The sequence below is a fragment of the Ochlerotatus camptorhynchus genome, unplaced genomic scaffold (assembly GCF_037179485.1).
Source record: "Ochlerotatus camptorhynchus isolate MF236.1 unplaced genomic scaffold, CSIRO-AGI_Acam_v1.1 ptg000314l, whole genome shotgun sequence".
NCBI classification, from domain to species: domain Eukaryota; kingdom Metazoa; phylum Arthropoda; class Insecta; order Diptera; family Culicidae; genus Ochlerotatus; species Ochlerotatus camptorhynchus.
Window position 1 is genome coordinate 1,188,093 of NW_027040802.1, and position 17,761 is coordinate 1,205,853.

Genomic DNA, 17,761 nt, shown 5'->3' on the forward strand with positions numbered 1-17,761 from the left:
GGTCGTTTGAATCTAAATTCTTGATTCAATTCCAGGTCCAGGAGCAGCGGGTAATGCCATGGGAATGCCAAACGGTGGTCCCGTAGGTCGGATGGATGGCGGTGGTGGACCCGGCGCTGGTCCAGGAGGCATGACCCAGCTTCAGATGCAGCAGCAAGCGATGATTCGGCAACAGCAGCAGCAGCAACAGCAGAGCATGGGAATGTACCAGGGTCAGATGGGAGGAGGCGGTGGGGCAGGAGGAATGGGCCAGATGCAGCAGCAGATGACCATGATGCAACAGCAACAGGCCATGATGGGTCAAATGCAGATGAACCAGTTGCACATGAGCCAATCGCAAACGATGACCATTCAGCAGCAGCAGCAGCAGCAAGCAAATCAACAATCTGTGATGAATTCGTTCAACAATCCGGGTATTGGTCCCGGTCCGGGTCCGGGCGGTGGTGGACCAGGTCCCGGCGGCGGAAACAACCCTAATAGTAGTAACAATAGTAACAACAACAACGGTAATAGCAGCGCGAACAATAGCAGTAGTGGCGTCAGCGGCGGAGGCGTTGGTCCCCACGGCCCCAACAACAATTCCTCCGTCATTCCGAATGCGGACTTTAGTTTGGAGTTCCTGGAAAATCTCCCGGTGGGCGACCCGAGCCAGTTCAATGCGCAGGATCTGCTCAGTTCGCTGGACAATGAAAACTTCAACATCCAGGACATTCTGTAAGTGGTTTCTCCCAAAACTTGTAAGTAGAATATTATTTTAGTGCCCAGTGAGCCAAAGGCTCGTTTCCAATGCAACAGACTTGCATGCAAGCGGGCAAGCACGAAATTGCATGCGGAGGGGAAGCTTTCCGTTGTAAAAGTTAAGCGTATAGGAAAAATAGGGGAGAGGTGGTTAATTTATTAAATCAAAATGAGAAGACGAACGATAGCGGAAAAGAAGACGAATCAAAACTATAAAAGAACCATTGGTAAAATAGGGAAACGGATCCTGTACATAGACAAACGTAGTGTATTTGACTTACTCGTTACAAATGCTTAGATGGGATAGATCCGCGTAGGAGCCAGCAGCAACATTTTTTTCGTTGTACATTTTAAACTTTACATAATTTATTTTTTTTACCGAGAACAGCGTATCGTCGAACAAGCAAACTCTCTATCGTGTTTACTAAAAGCTTATTTAAGTTTAGTTTTAAATCCATCTGCAAAATGGTGTTTAGACTATATGTAGTAGCGGGAAACATTCCTTACCTAGGATATTTTATTTGTGTGGCCTCAAGTTGGGAGTGCCGTTTGTTCAAAGCCATTCTGCCATTTGATAGTTTCTGCTTTTCGAACAAGGAAGACCATCATCTTAATCCCCTTCCATTTGTGACCCTTACAATGAACATGAACTTGTGCGATAGAGGAGAAGGCGGTAATTGAACAAAATATTCTAAACAGAACGTGGAGGTGTAACGACGTTTTTGGAGGGACACTAGGTAATTTGTATAGCAGCGCAAACAGAACACCTAAATGTTACGAATGATAGATTCCAGTGGGAGGAGGGGAGGAGAGCAAAACGCGAAACGAGAGAGGGAGTAACTGTGTATACAAAACAAAAGAAAAACTTTAACTAGCTATGTAAGTAAGACAAAACAAACTAAAACCGAGAATCAACTAAACTCTGACGAAAGGAAAATCTATTTAAGGATTAATTATTGAAAAGTAGCGAAAATTTTTGAATGACAAAACGGTAATCAAAGCAGTAAATGAAACAATTTATAATGGAAAAAAAAGGAAAATGACACTTGAATCAAACATTGAGCTCGGCAAACCGAATCTGTGTTACAGGTAATAGTCAAATTTTGTTTTTCAATAGTCGATGTTGGTGCGTTTTGAGTGGTAGCTGAAGGTTGGAGTGAGCCACCGGTTTCTGGGGAGAGTTTTAAGAAATTTACTCGTTTAGGCTCGCGTTTATTCTCTTAGCTCACTGTCAGCTTGTTCTTGGCTGTCTTAAGTCTGTTCCAAGCAAAAGTATGTTCCCGTGCTTTCTGCAGCATATTATTTTCGTACAGCAACTTGCACAATGCTGCAGTTACTTATAGTATAGTTATAAGCAAAAAGCAAGTTCGTAAACAGATGTAAATGTGAGCTCTATCCAGGGATGCCAAATTTGAAGATACGTCATCATATAACACCTAAGAAATTTATTCTTGAAAAAGAACCCTCGTCCTCGTCCTCTTCTTGAAAAAGAACCCTCGTCCTCTTCGCCCTCTATTTCTAAACGTGTGGGGAGTTCCCTGATGTTTAATGAAGCTCAAAAAAAAAATTCCAGGAAGTTCATTTAGCTTTTTTGTCGTAAAGAACCCCTGAAGATATAACACCGACAAACCGACATGAAACTCAAACTAAACTCTTGATCGAGAATCCATAACGGTCGATTCAAATAAGCAGCGATCGCATCGGTCAAAACCATAGAATGTTTTATCTAGATAAAAATAATTTGTCCGAAATAGATTAGACACGAACCAACTCATAAATTTTTCGTGGCTAGGATAAATATTTTCCGCGAACACGGCGGCAGATGTCAGTTTTGTGTTTTGATCAAAAATTCCTTTGTAATTTGAATGATCATTCATGTCGGTTTGTAGGTGGTTAGAAGCTTTCTGAACTTTTGCTATTTTTTGTACTCTTCTACGAAATTCCCTGCACTTCTATGTAGTTTTACGCAGTTCATACAAATTCGCTCCAATTGATACGAAATCCGCTAAACTCCTGCAAAGTTTTCTGCACTTCTACGTTTCTCGTTGTTGATTACCTTCGAAGTTTTCTCCAAAAATAATGGAAAAAAGTCATCGAGCAGACAACCTGTCAAATGGATGAGATGTCGCCTCTTTACCCACTGTACTTTGTGAAAGATTCCTGCCAATGAGCTGAATTACCGAGGTGAAGCAGTCGGTTAAATTGTGTGAGTAAAACCCCTGTACGATATTTCACGATCTGGTTAACCTCTCTCTGTACCTCATTGGATTCCTGCATCATAATATCTGTTTTCTCTAACATGCACGGCTATTGAGACGAACTCAACTTTGAGCGGGATTTCATCCAAAAACGTTGAAAATTGAGCTCCTCAAAGCTGAGTAAAATCGAAGACTACAAATCAAGAAGACTGGCAAACGTCACTGATAACAGCGGCTCTGTCAATCGAAGGTGGAACTTTGAAGCACAAGTGTTAGTGAGACTGCTCATAAACAGTGACTGTGTGTGTGACCTAATGTCACCGAAACGAATAATCATAACACCACAGACAAACAGACGTAACTCTTTGAAAAAGTTTTTCTTGAAAACATAGTATCTCAAAATATAGGACCTCAGTAACGACATCTCTCGGGTTTCTCGCGGAAAAGAAGCTTGCTCGCTAAATCGCAAACAATATTGCATAAAAGTTCTATAGAATGTATAGAAACGTCAAAGTGATCCGATGCCAGCGCTGCGGCGAGTAGTTCGCGGAACTGATAATATTCAAATCAACCGTTAAATACGTGAACGAAGATACACAATGAAGAGTTACGTCTGTTTGTCTGTGATAACACGGTACTCGTCGTTGTTTTTGTTTTGCTCTACAAAATTTCACGGCAATTTGTATCCTAATCCCAGCAAGCCGATGGTTTTCCAACTGCAAACCGAAAAAACTTATCATGGTGGATCAAGTAGAGGATTGAAACTCAGATCGATACCTAGTGAAAGTAAATTTTGCTTGTGAACGAGGAACCGAAATATTGTTTATTTTGCCTGTTGGAAGCAGCTTTCACCACCATTGAGTGAACTACCGTCATTCGAAAGCTGCTGAAAATTCAAGGATTCAAAAAGTACCTACGTCACGATCCAACGGAAGGCGTAGCAGGATCTAATGTTGGAGGAAATGAAAATGAAAGGTTGAAGGACTACAATCCCAAACAGTACGTATTGAGCATAAGTATGATTGACCGCCACCGGTTGCTACCCTGTTATTGCCAGATCAGCTGTACTTACACAGAGAACCAATAGACGATGCTCGGGACTAGCAATCATCCTCAATGTGTAAAAATTGGTGATCTCAAACTAGACAATACCAGCGCGGGCCGCACCCGAACGAAGCTCAAAAAAGGAATGGGTAGGAATGTGTTTACGTGACACTCGCTTTGATGAAAGCCGAGAAATCCTCTGCACTTCCACGAGGAATCACTGGGATGTTGGATAAGAGGGTAGGGTTTGCAGCATGGTTCGTTTTGGTAAACAATAAGCTGAATCGACGTCCTAACGATAGGGAGGGGTTACTGTATAAATAAATAAAAATGAATGATCTCACTCAAATGACCAAGTGGAGCTGCGCCAACAGCAACTGGCCTGTTCGTAGACAAACAGTACGTATTGATAACAAAATATATTTCCATTTTAGATGTTGTCAGAACATGATACCACGGTATAGTGATCCTCTGTATGCTTTAACAATGCTTGGATCCGACCGACACCTTCCAGAGAATGATAACAACAGTGTTGGATTGGCCAGTGGCATTCAAATGGTCAACGAGTCACAACTTAACTCCCTCCAGAAATCTTCAAGGTGGCTCTGTGGAACTTCAAATTCCAGGTGAAATCTGAGGAGAATTCCAGGGCAACTCTGACTATAATTTCAAGGAATTTTGAAGAGACTTCATACAATACTTCAACGATAATTCGGAGCATAATTGAAACAAATATTCTGGGAGCATATAGAGGGAATTCGAAGCATAATTCCAAAGGAAAGTTTCTGAGAATACTTAGTAGGGTGGGACAAGATCTGCCCAAAATTCCAGATCCACTCGAGGGACCGAAACGGAACTACTTAGACGATATCAATATCGAATGAAGCAAAAGGTGGCCCATCCACCTCGTACGACTGAGGCTACCTGCCGGACTTGTGACCGGAAAATGAACACTACTGGAGGCCACTGAGTAACCTTTCGGATTATCCGGATGAAGTAGCCAATTATGCGGATAGACCAATCCAGTGGATAGAAATTAACGGAGTCTTGGATCCCCAAATGGCGTAAATGATCGATTTCCTCTAAACGTCGTCCCCGTTCGTGAAATGCCCATATTGTGGAGTATTTGACCCTTTTTTATCTTGGATTCCAAAATGGCGTCGATCATCGATTTCCGACCTCTAGACATCGTCCTCGTACATATTTAACGCTTTTTCACAAACCGGAGGTCGCCATCTTTGACTCTAAGATGGCGTCAATAATCGATTTCTAGCCTCTACAGGACCTCCCCGTTCCGGAAGTACCCATAGTATTTCAGGAGTATTTTACACTTTACCGGAAGTTGCCATCTCCCGAAAGTTTACCCCATGATCACTAGGGTCTTTTTTCTGGTCACAAGTCCGAATTATTTGTATTGAGTCCTTTAAATGTGTTTTCTAAAAAAAAAACGCTGGGTTCTTTTATGTACTGACCACTCTTGGACCTTTCGAAAAGTTATCCCGTGCACACTTAAATTTTTTCGCCGAGATTCCAACAGCCGAGTAGTTCTGCAATTTAGTTTTGCTGAGATTCAGTAAAATAATTGCCGAGACTCAGCTAACAAATAGATATTTTACAGATATATCAGCAAAAGTAAATGCCGAGGTAAGCGGCTGTTGGAGATTTTACCGAGCTAGATTAACTGTGTGGCCCTCAGGGTCCATTTTCCAGAAGCAAGTTCAAATTTATTCTAATGAGTCTTGTAGGAGTTCTTTCGCAAAAAACCGCAGATATCCAGGACCAATTTTATGAAAACAACACTCCAGTGGCCTCCAGTGTTCACCTTCTAGTCACAAGTCTGAATTCATTATAATTAGTCTTCTAGAAGTGCTTTCGAAAAAAAAACACAGAGCTCTTGGTCCAGTTTCATTAATTGACCATTTCGCTGTTGTTAAGGACCTTCCGAAAGCTCACCCAGTAGATTCCAGTGACCGTTTTCTGATCACCAGTCCGAATTCGTTCAAATGAGTCTTCTGATCTTCCAGAAGGTCATCCCGTAGCCCCCGGGGGCCATTTTTCGATCACAAGTCCAAACTCATTCTAATGAGTCGTTCTATAAGTGCTTTCAAAATAAAAAAAACTGCAGAACTCTAAGACCAGTTTCATAAATTGACTGAAATTTTATCTAACCACAGAACAACCTAGATATTTTCAGTTCATTTACTGTTCGTCAAACGAAATGAGCACTGTTCTCTGATCATATCTTTTTCGGAAAGCCTAATGTTCAGTCTACATTTTTTTCCTAGACGGTTTTGCTCTACACTCGAAGTTTTTTCCAAGTAGGATTGTTTGAATAAATTGTGTGCCAAAACAAATACGCCCTTGTGAAAAGCTTCGCTTGTTTCCAAATAATCCTGTGCAAAGTTTCATCCAAATCGAAGACTCTGCGCATGATATCGGCTTTCCGCCATGCTGAGTGAACCCCCACACAACGTGACTGTCTCGCGCAGACAGCAGCTGGCAGTGCTGCTAGAAACGAAGAGGTTTGGGGGTTATGTGGCTGGCAGCAAGGCGAGTGAAAGTTTAATGAAAATCAACTCTTAAACAACACTAATTTATGGTGGTCCTGAAAAGAACCGTTTTGTCGTAATAGTTGAGTAATGCTGAGCTATAAAGGTGTTCAACACAGATGAGGCTGGCAAGCTGTATGTTGTTTGGAACAAGGATGACGCGCTTGGCATAGATGGCCCACAGCGATTCACGAAGAGCTACTGAATCCCAGTAGCGGTGCGGCTTCTTTCTTTTTCTTTGGTGAATAGATGTTCATGTGAGCTGCAGCTCGCTGCTTGCGAGCAGCCTTTATTTGTATACTGTAGAACAATGTTTAACGCCACGCGTCGAAAGAACTGCTGGATGGACCAAATTGAATTCAATTTTGAAATCTGTGTTAGGGAAAGTGCTTTTTTTCAGGCAATCGGTGTTAATTTTAATCACCATTGCAACTATTACACATTTGTGTAATTTTCAATAGTGACCGATTGAAAATAGATAAAGTGTTCATTTCAGCAGATTCGTAGAAAAATTTTCAATCGATTGGTTTGTTTAGAATTAAAATCCATCCGTTGTTGACAGAGTAATAAGTGGTCAAAACCTGACCACTTTTCGTAACGCGGTTGATATTTTAATTTTTTGGAATTGCTCCCCCAATATGTTACCGAAAGACGTAATCCTACGTCAAAAAAGAATAAAGAGCAGTTCGTTTGGCTAGCAATCAGTAATGGCAAAATAACTTTTTCCACAAGCATCGGATCGTTTTGCGGTCCTGGAAGAAAAGTTTCCTTGTAAAATTTCCTAGCGAGTAATTGGATTGATTTACTTACTACTAGAGGACAATGGGTGACCTCGACAGACTTTTATTTGAAAAAGTAAGTTTTCCCAAATTTATTTTGAGCTTAATTATTATTTTGGATATTGTCGACCACTGAGCCTTAAACCTCGATATTAGCATCAATTCAGCATGAGGCAATAATTTGCCATCGATTGTGTAAAAACCAACACGACACGTTCTTCAGCGCTATATTTGTATAACATGAAAATAATCATTTTGCCTTTGATCCTCAAAATCATCCCCTCCAAGATGAAGACTAATGTTAATATTGACAACAAGAGAGGCGTAACGAACATCTAGCCACGACCAATTTTTCGAAGGGACATACTTATTAGCTTTTGTAAACAATGCATTTGATCGTCAATTTGGCGGAAATTTTCCCCTACCTGATAGTGCTGTTAGTATGCGTGTGTGAGCTACCAGTTACGCCAAACCGACGATCATGTGCATTGTTTACAAAAGCTGATAAGTCCGTTGGAAAAAGTAATCGAGAAATGTTGACTTCAATGCCTTGATCAAGAGAATGTTGTTATGTCAAAATTCAAATTCATGCAAGATAGTTGGTCGATCCAGGGCCCCACTAAGTCACTTTCAATCGATAATCGTCAAGTGACGATGAAGCTGTATGCCATCAATTTCAATTGAAGGTCAGTCTGTCTTCTCTTCGAGCAGATCCCCGTCAACATCAACAGGAACCGCTTTCGATCAGTTTTCATGCTGTTTGTTTTGGCTTGACTTGACTTGTGTTCATTTCTTCTTTCACTGTCAAATGAACTTACTTTTGCATTGAAGCGAAGCTGTTCGATCCAAATTTGCGCATTGTGACTTTTGTTGATTGTTCACTCGGTTCATTTAAGCGTATGCGCATAGATCTGTGCACGTGGATGTCAAATTTATCATTGTCGGGTGGTTTGTTTACCAATCAATATGGGTATTTTTTACTCGGGGGATCGAAAATTGATATTCGAAGCCATTTTGGAATCCAAAATGGCGGCTTCCAGTTTAAGAAAAAGTGGGAAATACTGTCAAATACCTATCAAAAAAGGTATTTTCGGAATCGGGATGATGTCTAGAGGTTGAAAATCGATATCTGACGCCACTTTAAAATCGAAGATGGCGGCTTCCAGTTTAAGAAAAAGTGGGAAATACTTTCAAATACACATCAATATTGGTATTTTTGTAATCGGTATGAAGTCTACAGATCAAAAATTGAAATGCGACGTCGTTTAGAAATCCAAGATGGCGGCATCCGATTTCAGAACAAGTGGGAAATATTTTCAAATACCCATAAATATGGGTATTTTTGGAATCGAGATGGCGTCTAGAGGCTGGAAAAAAAAATGGAAAATGCTGATGCCGTTCCAATTCAATATGGGTATTTTTGGAATCGGAGTGACGTCTGGAGATTGACGATATCCGACGCCATTTTAAAATCCATAATGGCGGCTTCCGGTTTAAGAAAACGTTGTAAATTCTATCAAATTGCCATACATGCGGGGCCTCATAGCCTAGTTAGTAAAAGCACGGTATTACCAAGCCGGAGGTCTAGGGAACCTTTCGGGTTGGGAATTTTCTCGACTTCCCTGGGCATAGAGTATCGTTGTGCTTGCCACACCATATAAAAAATCATGCATTGGTATTGACATCGAAAGCTCTCAATTAATAACTGTAGAAGTGCATTTAGAACAATAAGTTGAGAGCACGCAATAAGCTAATATGCGCTAAGAAATAAGCTGGAAATGCGAATAAGAAGAAGAAGACGTTTTTTTTTAGAATCAGGGTAACGCCTAGAAGCCCGAAATCGGCGCCATTTTGAAACCCAACACGGTACGTACATGCCGACAATTGATGTCACACCGTCTTTAAATCCAAGATGGCGGCTTTGGTTCAGAAAAACCGCAAAATACTGTCAAATACCGATCAATGTGGATTTTTTTTTGAGTCGGGGTGACATCTAGAAATTGATGTCCGACGCCATCTTGAAATTAAAGATAGTAGCTTCCGAGTTCAGAAGAAGTGTCGAAAGGCCTACAAATGGCATCGAATATCGATTTTCAGCATCTATGCGTCGTCCCCGTTCCGAAAAATACCCAGATATTAGGGTATTTGACACATTTTTTTTGTGAAACCCGATGGCCACCATTTTGGATTCCAAAATGGCATTGGATATCGATTTTTGGCATCTACAGGTTGTCCCCGTTCTGAAAATACCCATATTGTAGAGTATTTGTCACTTTCTGAATACTGATTGCCGCCATCTTGGATTCCAACATAGCGTCGGATATCGATTTTTGGCATCTACGCGTTTTTCCCGTTTCGATAATACCAATATCGTAAGGTATTTGAGACTTTTCATGACCCCGATGGCCGCCATCTTGTTCTTCAGAATGGCCTCGTTAATTTAATATTAGCTTAGTATAAAATGATATATTATTGCTACATATAATCCGGATGCCATCCCTATCAGCAACCGATATTGTTCGTATGCTATATTTTGATGCCGGACGACGCGATGCGTGACAAGTCGACCATGAGCCCCAAATTGAAGTGAAAGCGAGTCATTCATTGCGTCTATTGAAACAAGTCTTTGCTTCAAATGAAACGAACTGAAGCACTTGACGAACGAAATAAGCGATAAGTCAAGTCATGTTTGACAGGAGGAATGTTCATCGCGAAGCGATTCTTCGGAGAGTTCATTTTCTTTTCTCTGTTTCGAAAATGCAGAGCAGTGGGTCGGTCTGTTAAGGCTGTCTTCATTTGCAGCTAAGTTGAGTGTAGACGAAATGATTTTTATCAGCACTGATCACAATCTTTCAAATTGTTCAAGACCCTTTCTCCGGGAGCTTGAAAAAAATTCTTTATTTGAAATTTCGAAAACACATATCTACGCGCTACATAATTTTAATTTCAAGATCAAGATTACCCACATAAAGCAGGGTGACCCGAAGATCGGGAAAACTAGGAAAACCCGCAATTCGAAATCATCGGGGGAAAAAAAAACCGTTAGAAATCCGTGAATTTCGTTGACAAAGCTGGAAAAAGTATGCTTGGTTCTGTCTTCGAAAAAAATAAATATGGTTGGTCCTTGACAAAATTTAAAGACCCGTGGAAAGGACTATATTTTCAGGATAAAACATTGTGCCGAAATATGATTCGGCATAGCTTGGGCACATCCATCGGCACACCTTCGGCACAATCTCCTAGGCATTGGATTGGTGTAGATAAAATGGGGGCACTGCTGGACATCTGTCATTGAAGTTGGTCACGACATTGCGTGCTGTTTGGCTGTATATTTAGGAACATCCTCTAATTGAATATACCAGAGGAACTCAGACCACCAGTTTACTTATATCTAAATACAAAATGCAGGTTCTAGAGTGGGCTCAAGAGAAAGAGGCAGATAAGCAGACCTCATTAGAAGAAGTCTATTCATCATCATCTATAGTCGATCTCCAACAATGCTCCCCACCGGTTCCAACTATTTCCGGCCGCTGCTAGGCTGATGTATTTCACATCACGAAAGGCTAGGTTTCTGGTTTTCCTTTGAGGGCATTATAAAACACTAAAACACAGGACTTTAATTTCCCTATGAACACTGGCGAGACAAGTATTTTAATATCGACATTTTAATTTGCATTGGTATCCCAAGTTAAGATTAGATAGGAGAGAGAATCTCTCGCGCCGGGTCGTTCTTGCTCCTTATGTACATACAGCTGACGACCCATCGCTACCGATCAGCTGTGAGGCTGCTGGAATTTTCGGCTTCACTCTAAAGCAGAGTACGCACTCGTGGATGACTTTCCGGACAAGATTCCGGACGCTTGTTGGCCAGAATGGTTCTCGAATAGATGAAATCAAGAGCTGCTGTCCACCATGCAGCATCTTACCAACCGGTGGAAACTAACGATTTAAAATTGGCTCACTACTTGAGTAGCCTATTGGTCCCAAGCAAATCGATTAACGTGCCCCATTCTAGTCGAAATTCTAGTACTACATTATGTCTGTTTTGATTCGCTATGAAAGTTTGTCAGATAAAATGAGGGGTTCGTGGATTTTCCTATGTTTCGAGGGGTGCATCGATTAGCTTGGGACCGATGAGAGTACCAGAGCTGAGCCAAAAAGTTGAGCACGTTTCTTCGGGACCTTCTGGTCTTAGAGTTACCTCTATGATCTTACTAAGGTAGGGGACGTTGACGATGTGTGTGAACGGATGAACTCGAACTTCTCTACCATTCTTCAGATCTTTAGGCTCCTGCGAGAAACTTTCTCGAACCAGCTGTGAAGGTACTTCATTAAGTTCGAGCGTTGTGAGATTGTTGCGATTCGTTGGTTGTGTATTGTAGCGAAATCCAACCATTTTCGATGATCGAAGGCTGAATATGCCACTTGAGTTTGTCACTGGAAGTGTTCCCGAGATCCGCAAGACTTCCTCTTCATGGATTTGTTGGGCTAAAGGCCAGTTGTGTTCGTCTGAACTAAGTCAATACGGACCGTTAACCAAAGCGATTCGTATTGCAGCTGAGTTGGGATCATGTGCAGGATTGTCCAATCCTGCTACTTGATTCCAAGCCCCATTCTTGGAAATATGCTGAATCTCCACAAACCTATTCGCAACAAACTGCTTCTATCTGAACGGCGACGAAGAAATCCAAAAGAAGCATTTCGCTTCGATGCCAATACTGTGCATGACCTCTTCAAACAGGCGAGCTAACAACAAGGCTGATGACAGTTCTAGGCGTGGAGTGGAGAGCCGCTTGTTTCCTTTCTTCAAGTTGTCAAGTGGTGCAACGCGTGACTTCACTGTCAACAACCTCACAAACACAAAACACCAAAATTATGCACACCCGCCACTTCCCGCGTCATCCTCAATCCGAGTTATCCTTGCGATTTCAAACCAAAACATTCAAGGTGTCAGAAATGCCGGGTTGCCGGGATGGGTATTTTACAAACAATCGCAGCTTGCTCTACACTCAAAATAATGTTCACGTCAATGCTACGTGAAAATATACATAGATTTTTTCCATCGCATTTTTCACGCAAGTGTTACGTGATTCTCATATGAAAGCACTCATTTCAGTGAGCGAGATAGTCACGGGATTATCACGTAGATTTCAAATGAAAAAAGATCCTGACGTATTTCTTGGGCATTGTATCTTTATTGTGGCAAATATGCACACAGAAGAAGAAATTAATTCGGGCGAAACTGAACTCGGGAAGGATATGGAACGCATTTAAATCCATGGTACTCCTTGTCGTCAGACTAAAACAAAGAAACATGTTACAAATTATTCTCACCATACAATTTGTCTGTGATAAAATGTTCAGCCATTATACTTACAACACGAAATCGTCTTACGAAAATAAGCCCTAAGATTTTAACTGGCATGTAAACATGCAACTTGCAATTCCACCATATTGTGTACCATTATGAGTGAGGCACTCATTTATTTTTTCATACGTGAAAATTTGTGTATGTGCAAATCACGTGCGTTCCATTAAAAAAAAACCTTGTGACTTTAAATGGACTTCCCGTTGATACATCTGGGGTATCACGTAGACTCTACTTGTGTCACGTAAATTTATCATAAAATTGAAAAGAGAGACTCCACCTGATTTTTCACATAACAATAACGTGTCGATTATTTTGAGTGTATGACCGGCACAATCAGCATACTTGCAGCACACTGACAAAAAAGATGACCCAAGATTGGTTTGCGGAGTGACCTACCCCATGGGATAAAATCACTTAGAAGAAACATTAAAATATTATTTGCAAATTTGAGGAGATTTAACAATGATTTTCAAGGAATAACACCGAAGTATTTCAGGGAAAATTTTCAAGGTAGTTTTGGGACGTACTCTACGTGAGTTCTGACTAGAACTTTAACCTCAACAATCGTAGGAAAAGAACTTTTCAAAATTGTTGAACTTTTTGTTAAAACGTTTTTTCATTTAATTTGTACTCAAAAAACAATATTTGAGACATTTTAAATCGTTTTATATTTATAAATTTGACCAAAAGTTTTTGTTCTACGATTTTTGTCAGTTTTCAAGTGTCTATGGTTTTAACCATTTCATAAGTTTCAATTTTTTCATAATATATTTTTTTATTTTATTTTCAAAAATCGTTGAGGACATTTTGAAATAATGTGGTTTTTACAATTTTGCTTGAATTTTACGAATTTTGAAACTTTGATTTTTTATTCTTCCCTGATAGACATTATTGATCTCTACAACTTTGTCTCAGACGTCATTTCGATCAGAAATTTTCAAGAAGCTATTTAAAAAAAAAATACAGGGTTTAAAAGGGTCGAACTTGAGCAAAAGGGTGCCTATAGGAAAGTTCGGAGTTCAAATCGGAGAAGTTCTTAATTTCTTTCGTATGGATTGCACTGGAAATGATTGGCTTTTTTCGAAAATGAGCGGTTTGTGGCACAGTTTTCAGTTCCACTCAAAATGCACCAACAAACAACAACCACAATCTCTGTACATATATCAAATGACAAAACCGATACAACTCTCTCATACACACCGATAAACCGCTAATATTCACTTATTTCAAAAGCATATGGAAAAGCTAGAATCCAACACGAGACCACAGTCATTGAATACATAATTGATAAAATGAAACGTAGAACAACATATAACAAACAAACAAACAAAAATCAAACGCTGATTTGTTTCAGTGCAAACGATTCAAAATTGCAATTTATATAAAACGGAAGGTCAACGACCTTTCCATTGGTACTTGTGTATTTTGTAAGTATTTAAATTTGATGAAAGAAGAAGAAGAAGAAGAAGAAGAAGAAGAAAATGCAAAAAAGTAAAACACCGTTACTGAAACTACTATTTATTATTGAAACAGAAAACCTATTACTATTAGCATTACTAAACCACACACACACACACACACACACACACACACACGCTATTACAACTATTGATAATGGTAGCATAAATTTGAAGGAAAAGGTACTAAAGGAACAATCGGCTGCAAACAGAAACTAAAACAAACAAAGCAAAGCAAAGCAAAAAAAAGTGAACCGTACATACATTCAACGATGGCATTAAATTAAACTAATTGAACATAATTTGAATAACAGTAAACGAGAACAAACAAAAAAAAAACGTAGTGAACAAAAAATCAATCATCCAAACATACCATATTTAACGGGACAAGAAGATGAAAAAGAAGAAAAAATCGTAGTGGTAAACATTGATACGAAAGCTAAAATGTATACAAGAAAAAAAAACAAAGCAACCCGCGGGGGGCGTTTGAACAAACTCCGGGTTGCTATCGGTTTCGGTTTCGGAGCCTACTTTGCGCGTATTTTTAGTTCTTTTTCGGTTCGTTCTCTTGTACAGTTGTGAAGGTTTTTTTTTTTTTAAATCGTACTTCGATGATGAGTATATATAGATATATATATTTTGATAAGGAGATTTTTTATTGCGATCTATTTTTTTAACGGTTATAATTTTCTTACTTTTTAAGAAAACTTAAAGTATGAACAGGTGTAAAAATTTGTGACCGAGGAGATTTTTTTTTAAATGAGCCAAGAACAGATATTTTCCTTATGAATATATTTTTATATATTTTTACTTTAATTTGTCTCTGATGTACATATTTTCCGGATAAGTTTATTTTTTTAAACAGCAACCATTGATTGTTGGACAACAACAATGAGCGGAGAAACATATTAACAGAAAAAAACAAAACAAAGGAAACATTTAAGGTGGACATCATTTACTTAAAGTTAAGAAAAGATAAACAGAAATGAAAAAAAAAAAACCAACATGAAGCAAACATTCAAACATGAACCAAGCAAACACGAAGATCAAGAACAAAAACAAAAGAAAATAAAAAATAGATAATTTAATTGAATGACGCGCTGCGCGACTGCCATTGCGACGAAACATCTCCGAAAGCCTTGAAAGTGGCAACATTGGATTGCATAAGCGGAAGTCGAGCCCTCAGTGGCCGAGTGAAAGTGGCTCAACCTTGTGGCATTGTCATCCCGGTCGTAATTAAAACGCACACCGCTTGTAAATCATACTTAGCCGGCTTATCGCCTTCGACCATCTAATTTAAATTGGTCTGCCGCCGTTCTTCCTCCAACGACTAGTCGCTGCTAATAAGGTGACAAATGGGTGTCTCTAATTAGGCTGCGAGTTTTTCATCTTTTTTTTTTGCTGCTGCTGCCGTTCGGTCGATCTCAAGTGACAAAAATAGCACTCCTGAGCGTCGTCATTGATGGGTCTGAAACCGAGGAGCGCGAACTTGTATACTTACTACTTCATATTACGAGCGATACGATGGTGATATTTCCGGTTCGTGTTCTGCGCGACAGGTTGAAGTCTCTCTGGCTGGGCGGGTGCACCTTCGCTGAACGTTCATTAACGACGATGACGACGAGTGATACCATGAATGAAACGAGTTTGTTGGTTTAAGATTTGTTTTTCGTTTCTCTCGCGGATTCTTGTCGAATGGGGGATTATTTATTTTGTTAGTAATCTGAACGGCGATCTTCAGAGGGGACAAACCGGTGGATTTGTAGAATGTCCGATCATGTACTGTTCCGGAATGGAGTGTTCCATTCACAAGACGATATAAGATTAGTTTTGATGAAAAGTACAATGAGCGTACCAATTTCCGCTCACTGACGTACCTCATGGATGCTTCCTCAGTGACCTACACTAGGGTGGCCCAAAATAACAATTTTTTTTTGTAAACGATAAACGATGATTTAGAAGTAGGTAGCCCCGATGAGATTAAAAGAAAAAAACCAAACAAAATTTCGAATGCATCAAAATTTAGAGCAACCCAACCGTTTTATATTCTTTACACATTTCTTGAGGTTCTTACTATATGAGAAAAAAATGTCATGGCCTACTATATTCCCCGTAACGTGGGTGGATCACCTTTTAGTGGTACGTTACGGGATGTAAGATCCACCACCGATTCCTAGTCCTGGCTACTTCAAACTAGGGGAACAGTTTTTCAGTAATCAAAGGAACACATCTTAATCCTTGTTACTTTTTATGTCTTGTTGATAGTGATAAGTCCTCGGGTTGCCTGGACCGAGGATGATCTTGAAACACGGAACAAATTAGTCAGTTTGTCTTCATCTATGTGATTCCTAACCTTCCATTCGTTGTTCGCTAGTTTGAAGTATAGTCCCTATATTCATAGTCTGGCGGATAGAATCTCGGGAACCAATTGAGCTGTCAAATAGCGGAACCAATCGAGCAAATCACGACCAACAACTGAAAATAGCACATCAGCTATTACGAATAAAATTTCGGAAACCGTTTTCTCGTGACTAAAAGATCACTCACACAAACTAACGCCATCTTTAGGTTGTGGAAAATTTCCCCTATCCGATGATGCTGCTAATTTACCTTCGATTGGCGAGGAAAGAATAATCAACGTATTGTTTGTAAAAGTTGATAGTACCTTTTCAATTGTTGGTCTACAATATATTGAAATGGTTCCGCTTTTTGATAGATCGGAATTCTATCCGCCAGACTATGAATATAGCGACTATAGTTTGAAGTGGTTAAGACTAGGGTCACATAACATATGTGGAACTCGGTCATAAAAAATCGACCCCATTTAAGTGATTTCAAGTGGTATAGTAGGACATCGATCTGTCAAACTGATTATACCAGCTGTAAAATGATGAAGAAGATCAAGGGGGTAGTCAATTCTATTAAAATATTTCTAACGTGGTTTATAATTCTATATCTTAGCGCTCTTGAACTCATGTTTTTGTATTGTCATAATAATATTCGTTTTTTTATTTTTAATAATATAACTATCGTTCTTTATTTATAATTAAATAGCTTTATTTATAATTATACATTATCGTTTGCATAAAAAAGAGATATTTTTTGAAGATATTTGGGTTAACTGTTTACAATTTAATTATGAAAGCAATACGTATTGCTTTTCTGTAATTATGACCAACAATTGGAGAAACTGCAAGCGAATACTTGTTTATTTCTTTAAATTTCCGTGGGAATTTTTTTTTCATTTTTCTTCCTCTATTATAAATTAAGATAACAAATGTATGCACAATTTTTTTCCATTAAATATTTTTTGTTGGAACCAATTGCATCAAACTTTGATTTCATTTCATAACGTAGGAGGAAAAATACGAACGCACAAATTTGTAGTTAGATGCATACAGTTTAAAGCAGCAACATTTTGCAAGAAGTGTCCTTGTTTATATATAAGTATTGCAAATCTTAAGAAGCTGTCAAAATTCTACCGGCAGTATAAAAAAGAGCTGAATACTGAAAAAAAAAACTTAGTGTGCATTGAGAAATTAAAGTATATTATTTGAAGCTTTGTTCATTTGATAGCTGTAGTGGAACTTCTTCTTCTTGTAATTTATTCGTAAAACAGACAAAA

At 39.3% G+C, this 17,761-nt stretch overlaps 1 protein-coding gene and 1 long non-coding RNA gene across 11 annotated transcripts in view; one reads left to right on the forward strand and one right to left on the reverse strand.

Annotated features, from left to right (window-relative positions):
* mam (mastermind) overlaps nt 1-9,904 on the forward strand; it is a 400,368-nt gene extending 390,464 nt beyond the window's left edge. For 9 of the 10 annotated variants that reach the window (XM_065229419.1, XM_065229427.1, XM_065229421.1 and 6 more), the window contains one exon: nt 36-9,904. In XM_065229419.1, the coding sequence (XP_065085491.1) occupies nt 36-718 (683 nt within the window). In that variant the 3' untranslated portion in view covers nt 719-9,904. The remainder of the gene's footprint in view (nt 1-35) is intronic. The other variant, XR_010518234.1, reaches the window with a different exon arrangement.
* A 2,550-nt stretch (nt 9,905-12,454) lies between these two features.
* LOC135707621 (uncharacterized) lies at nt 12,455-13,330 on the reverse strand. The gene is made up of 2 exons (XR_010518236.1): nt 12,901-13,330; nt 12,455-12,861 (listed from the first exon to the last, which is right to left on the reverse strand). It is a non-coding gene; the product is annotated as an uncharacterized LOC135707621 (long non-coding RNA).
* Between the last annotated feature and the right edge of the window lie 4,431 nt (nt 13,331-17,761).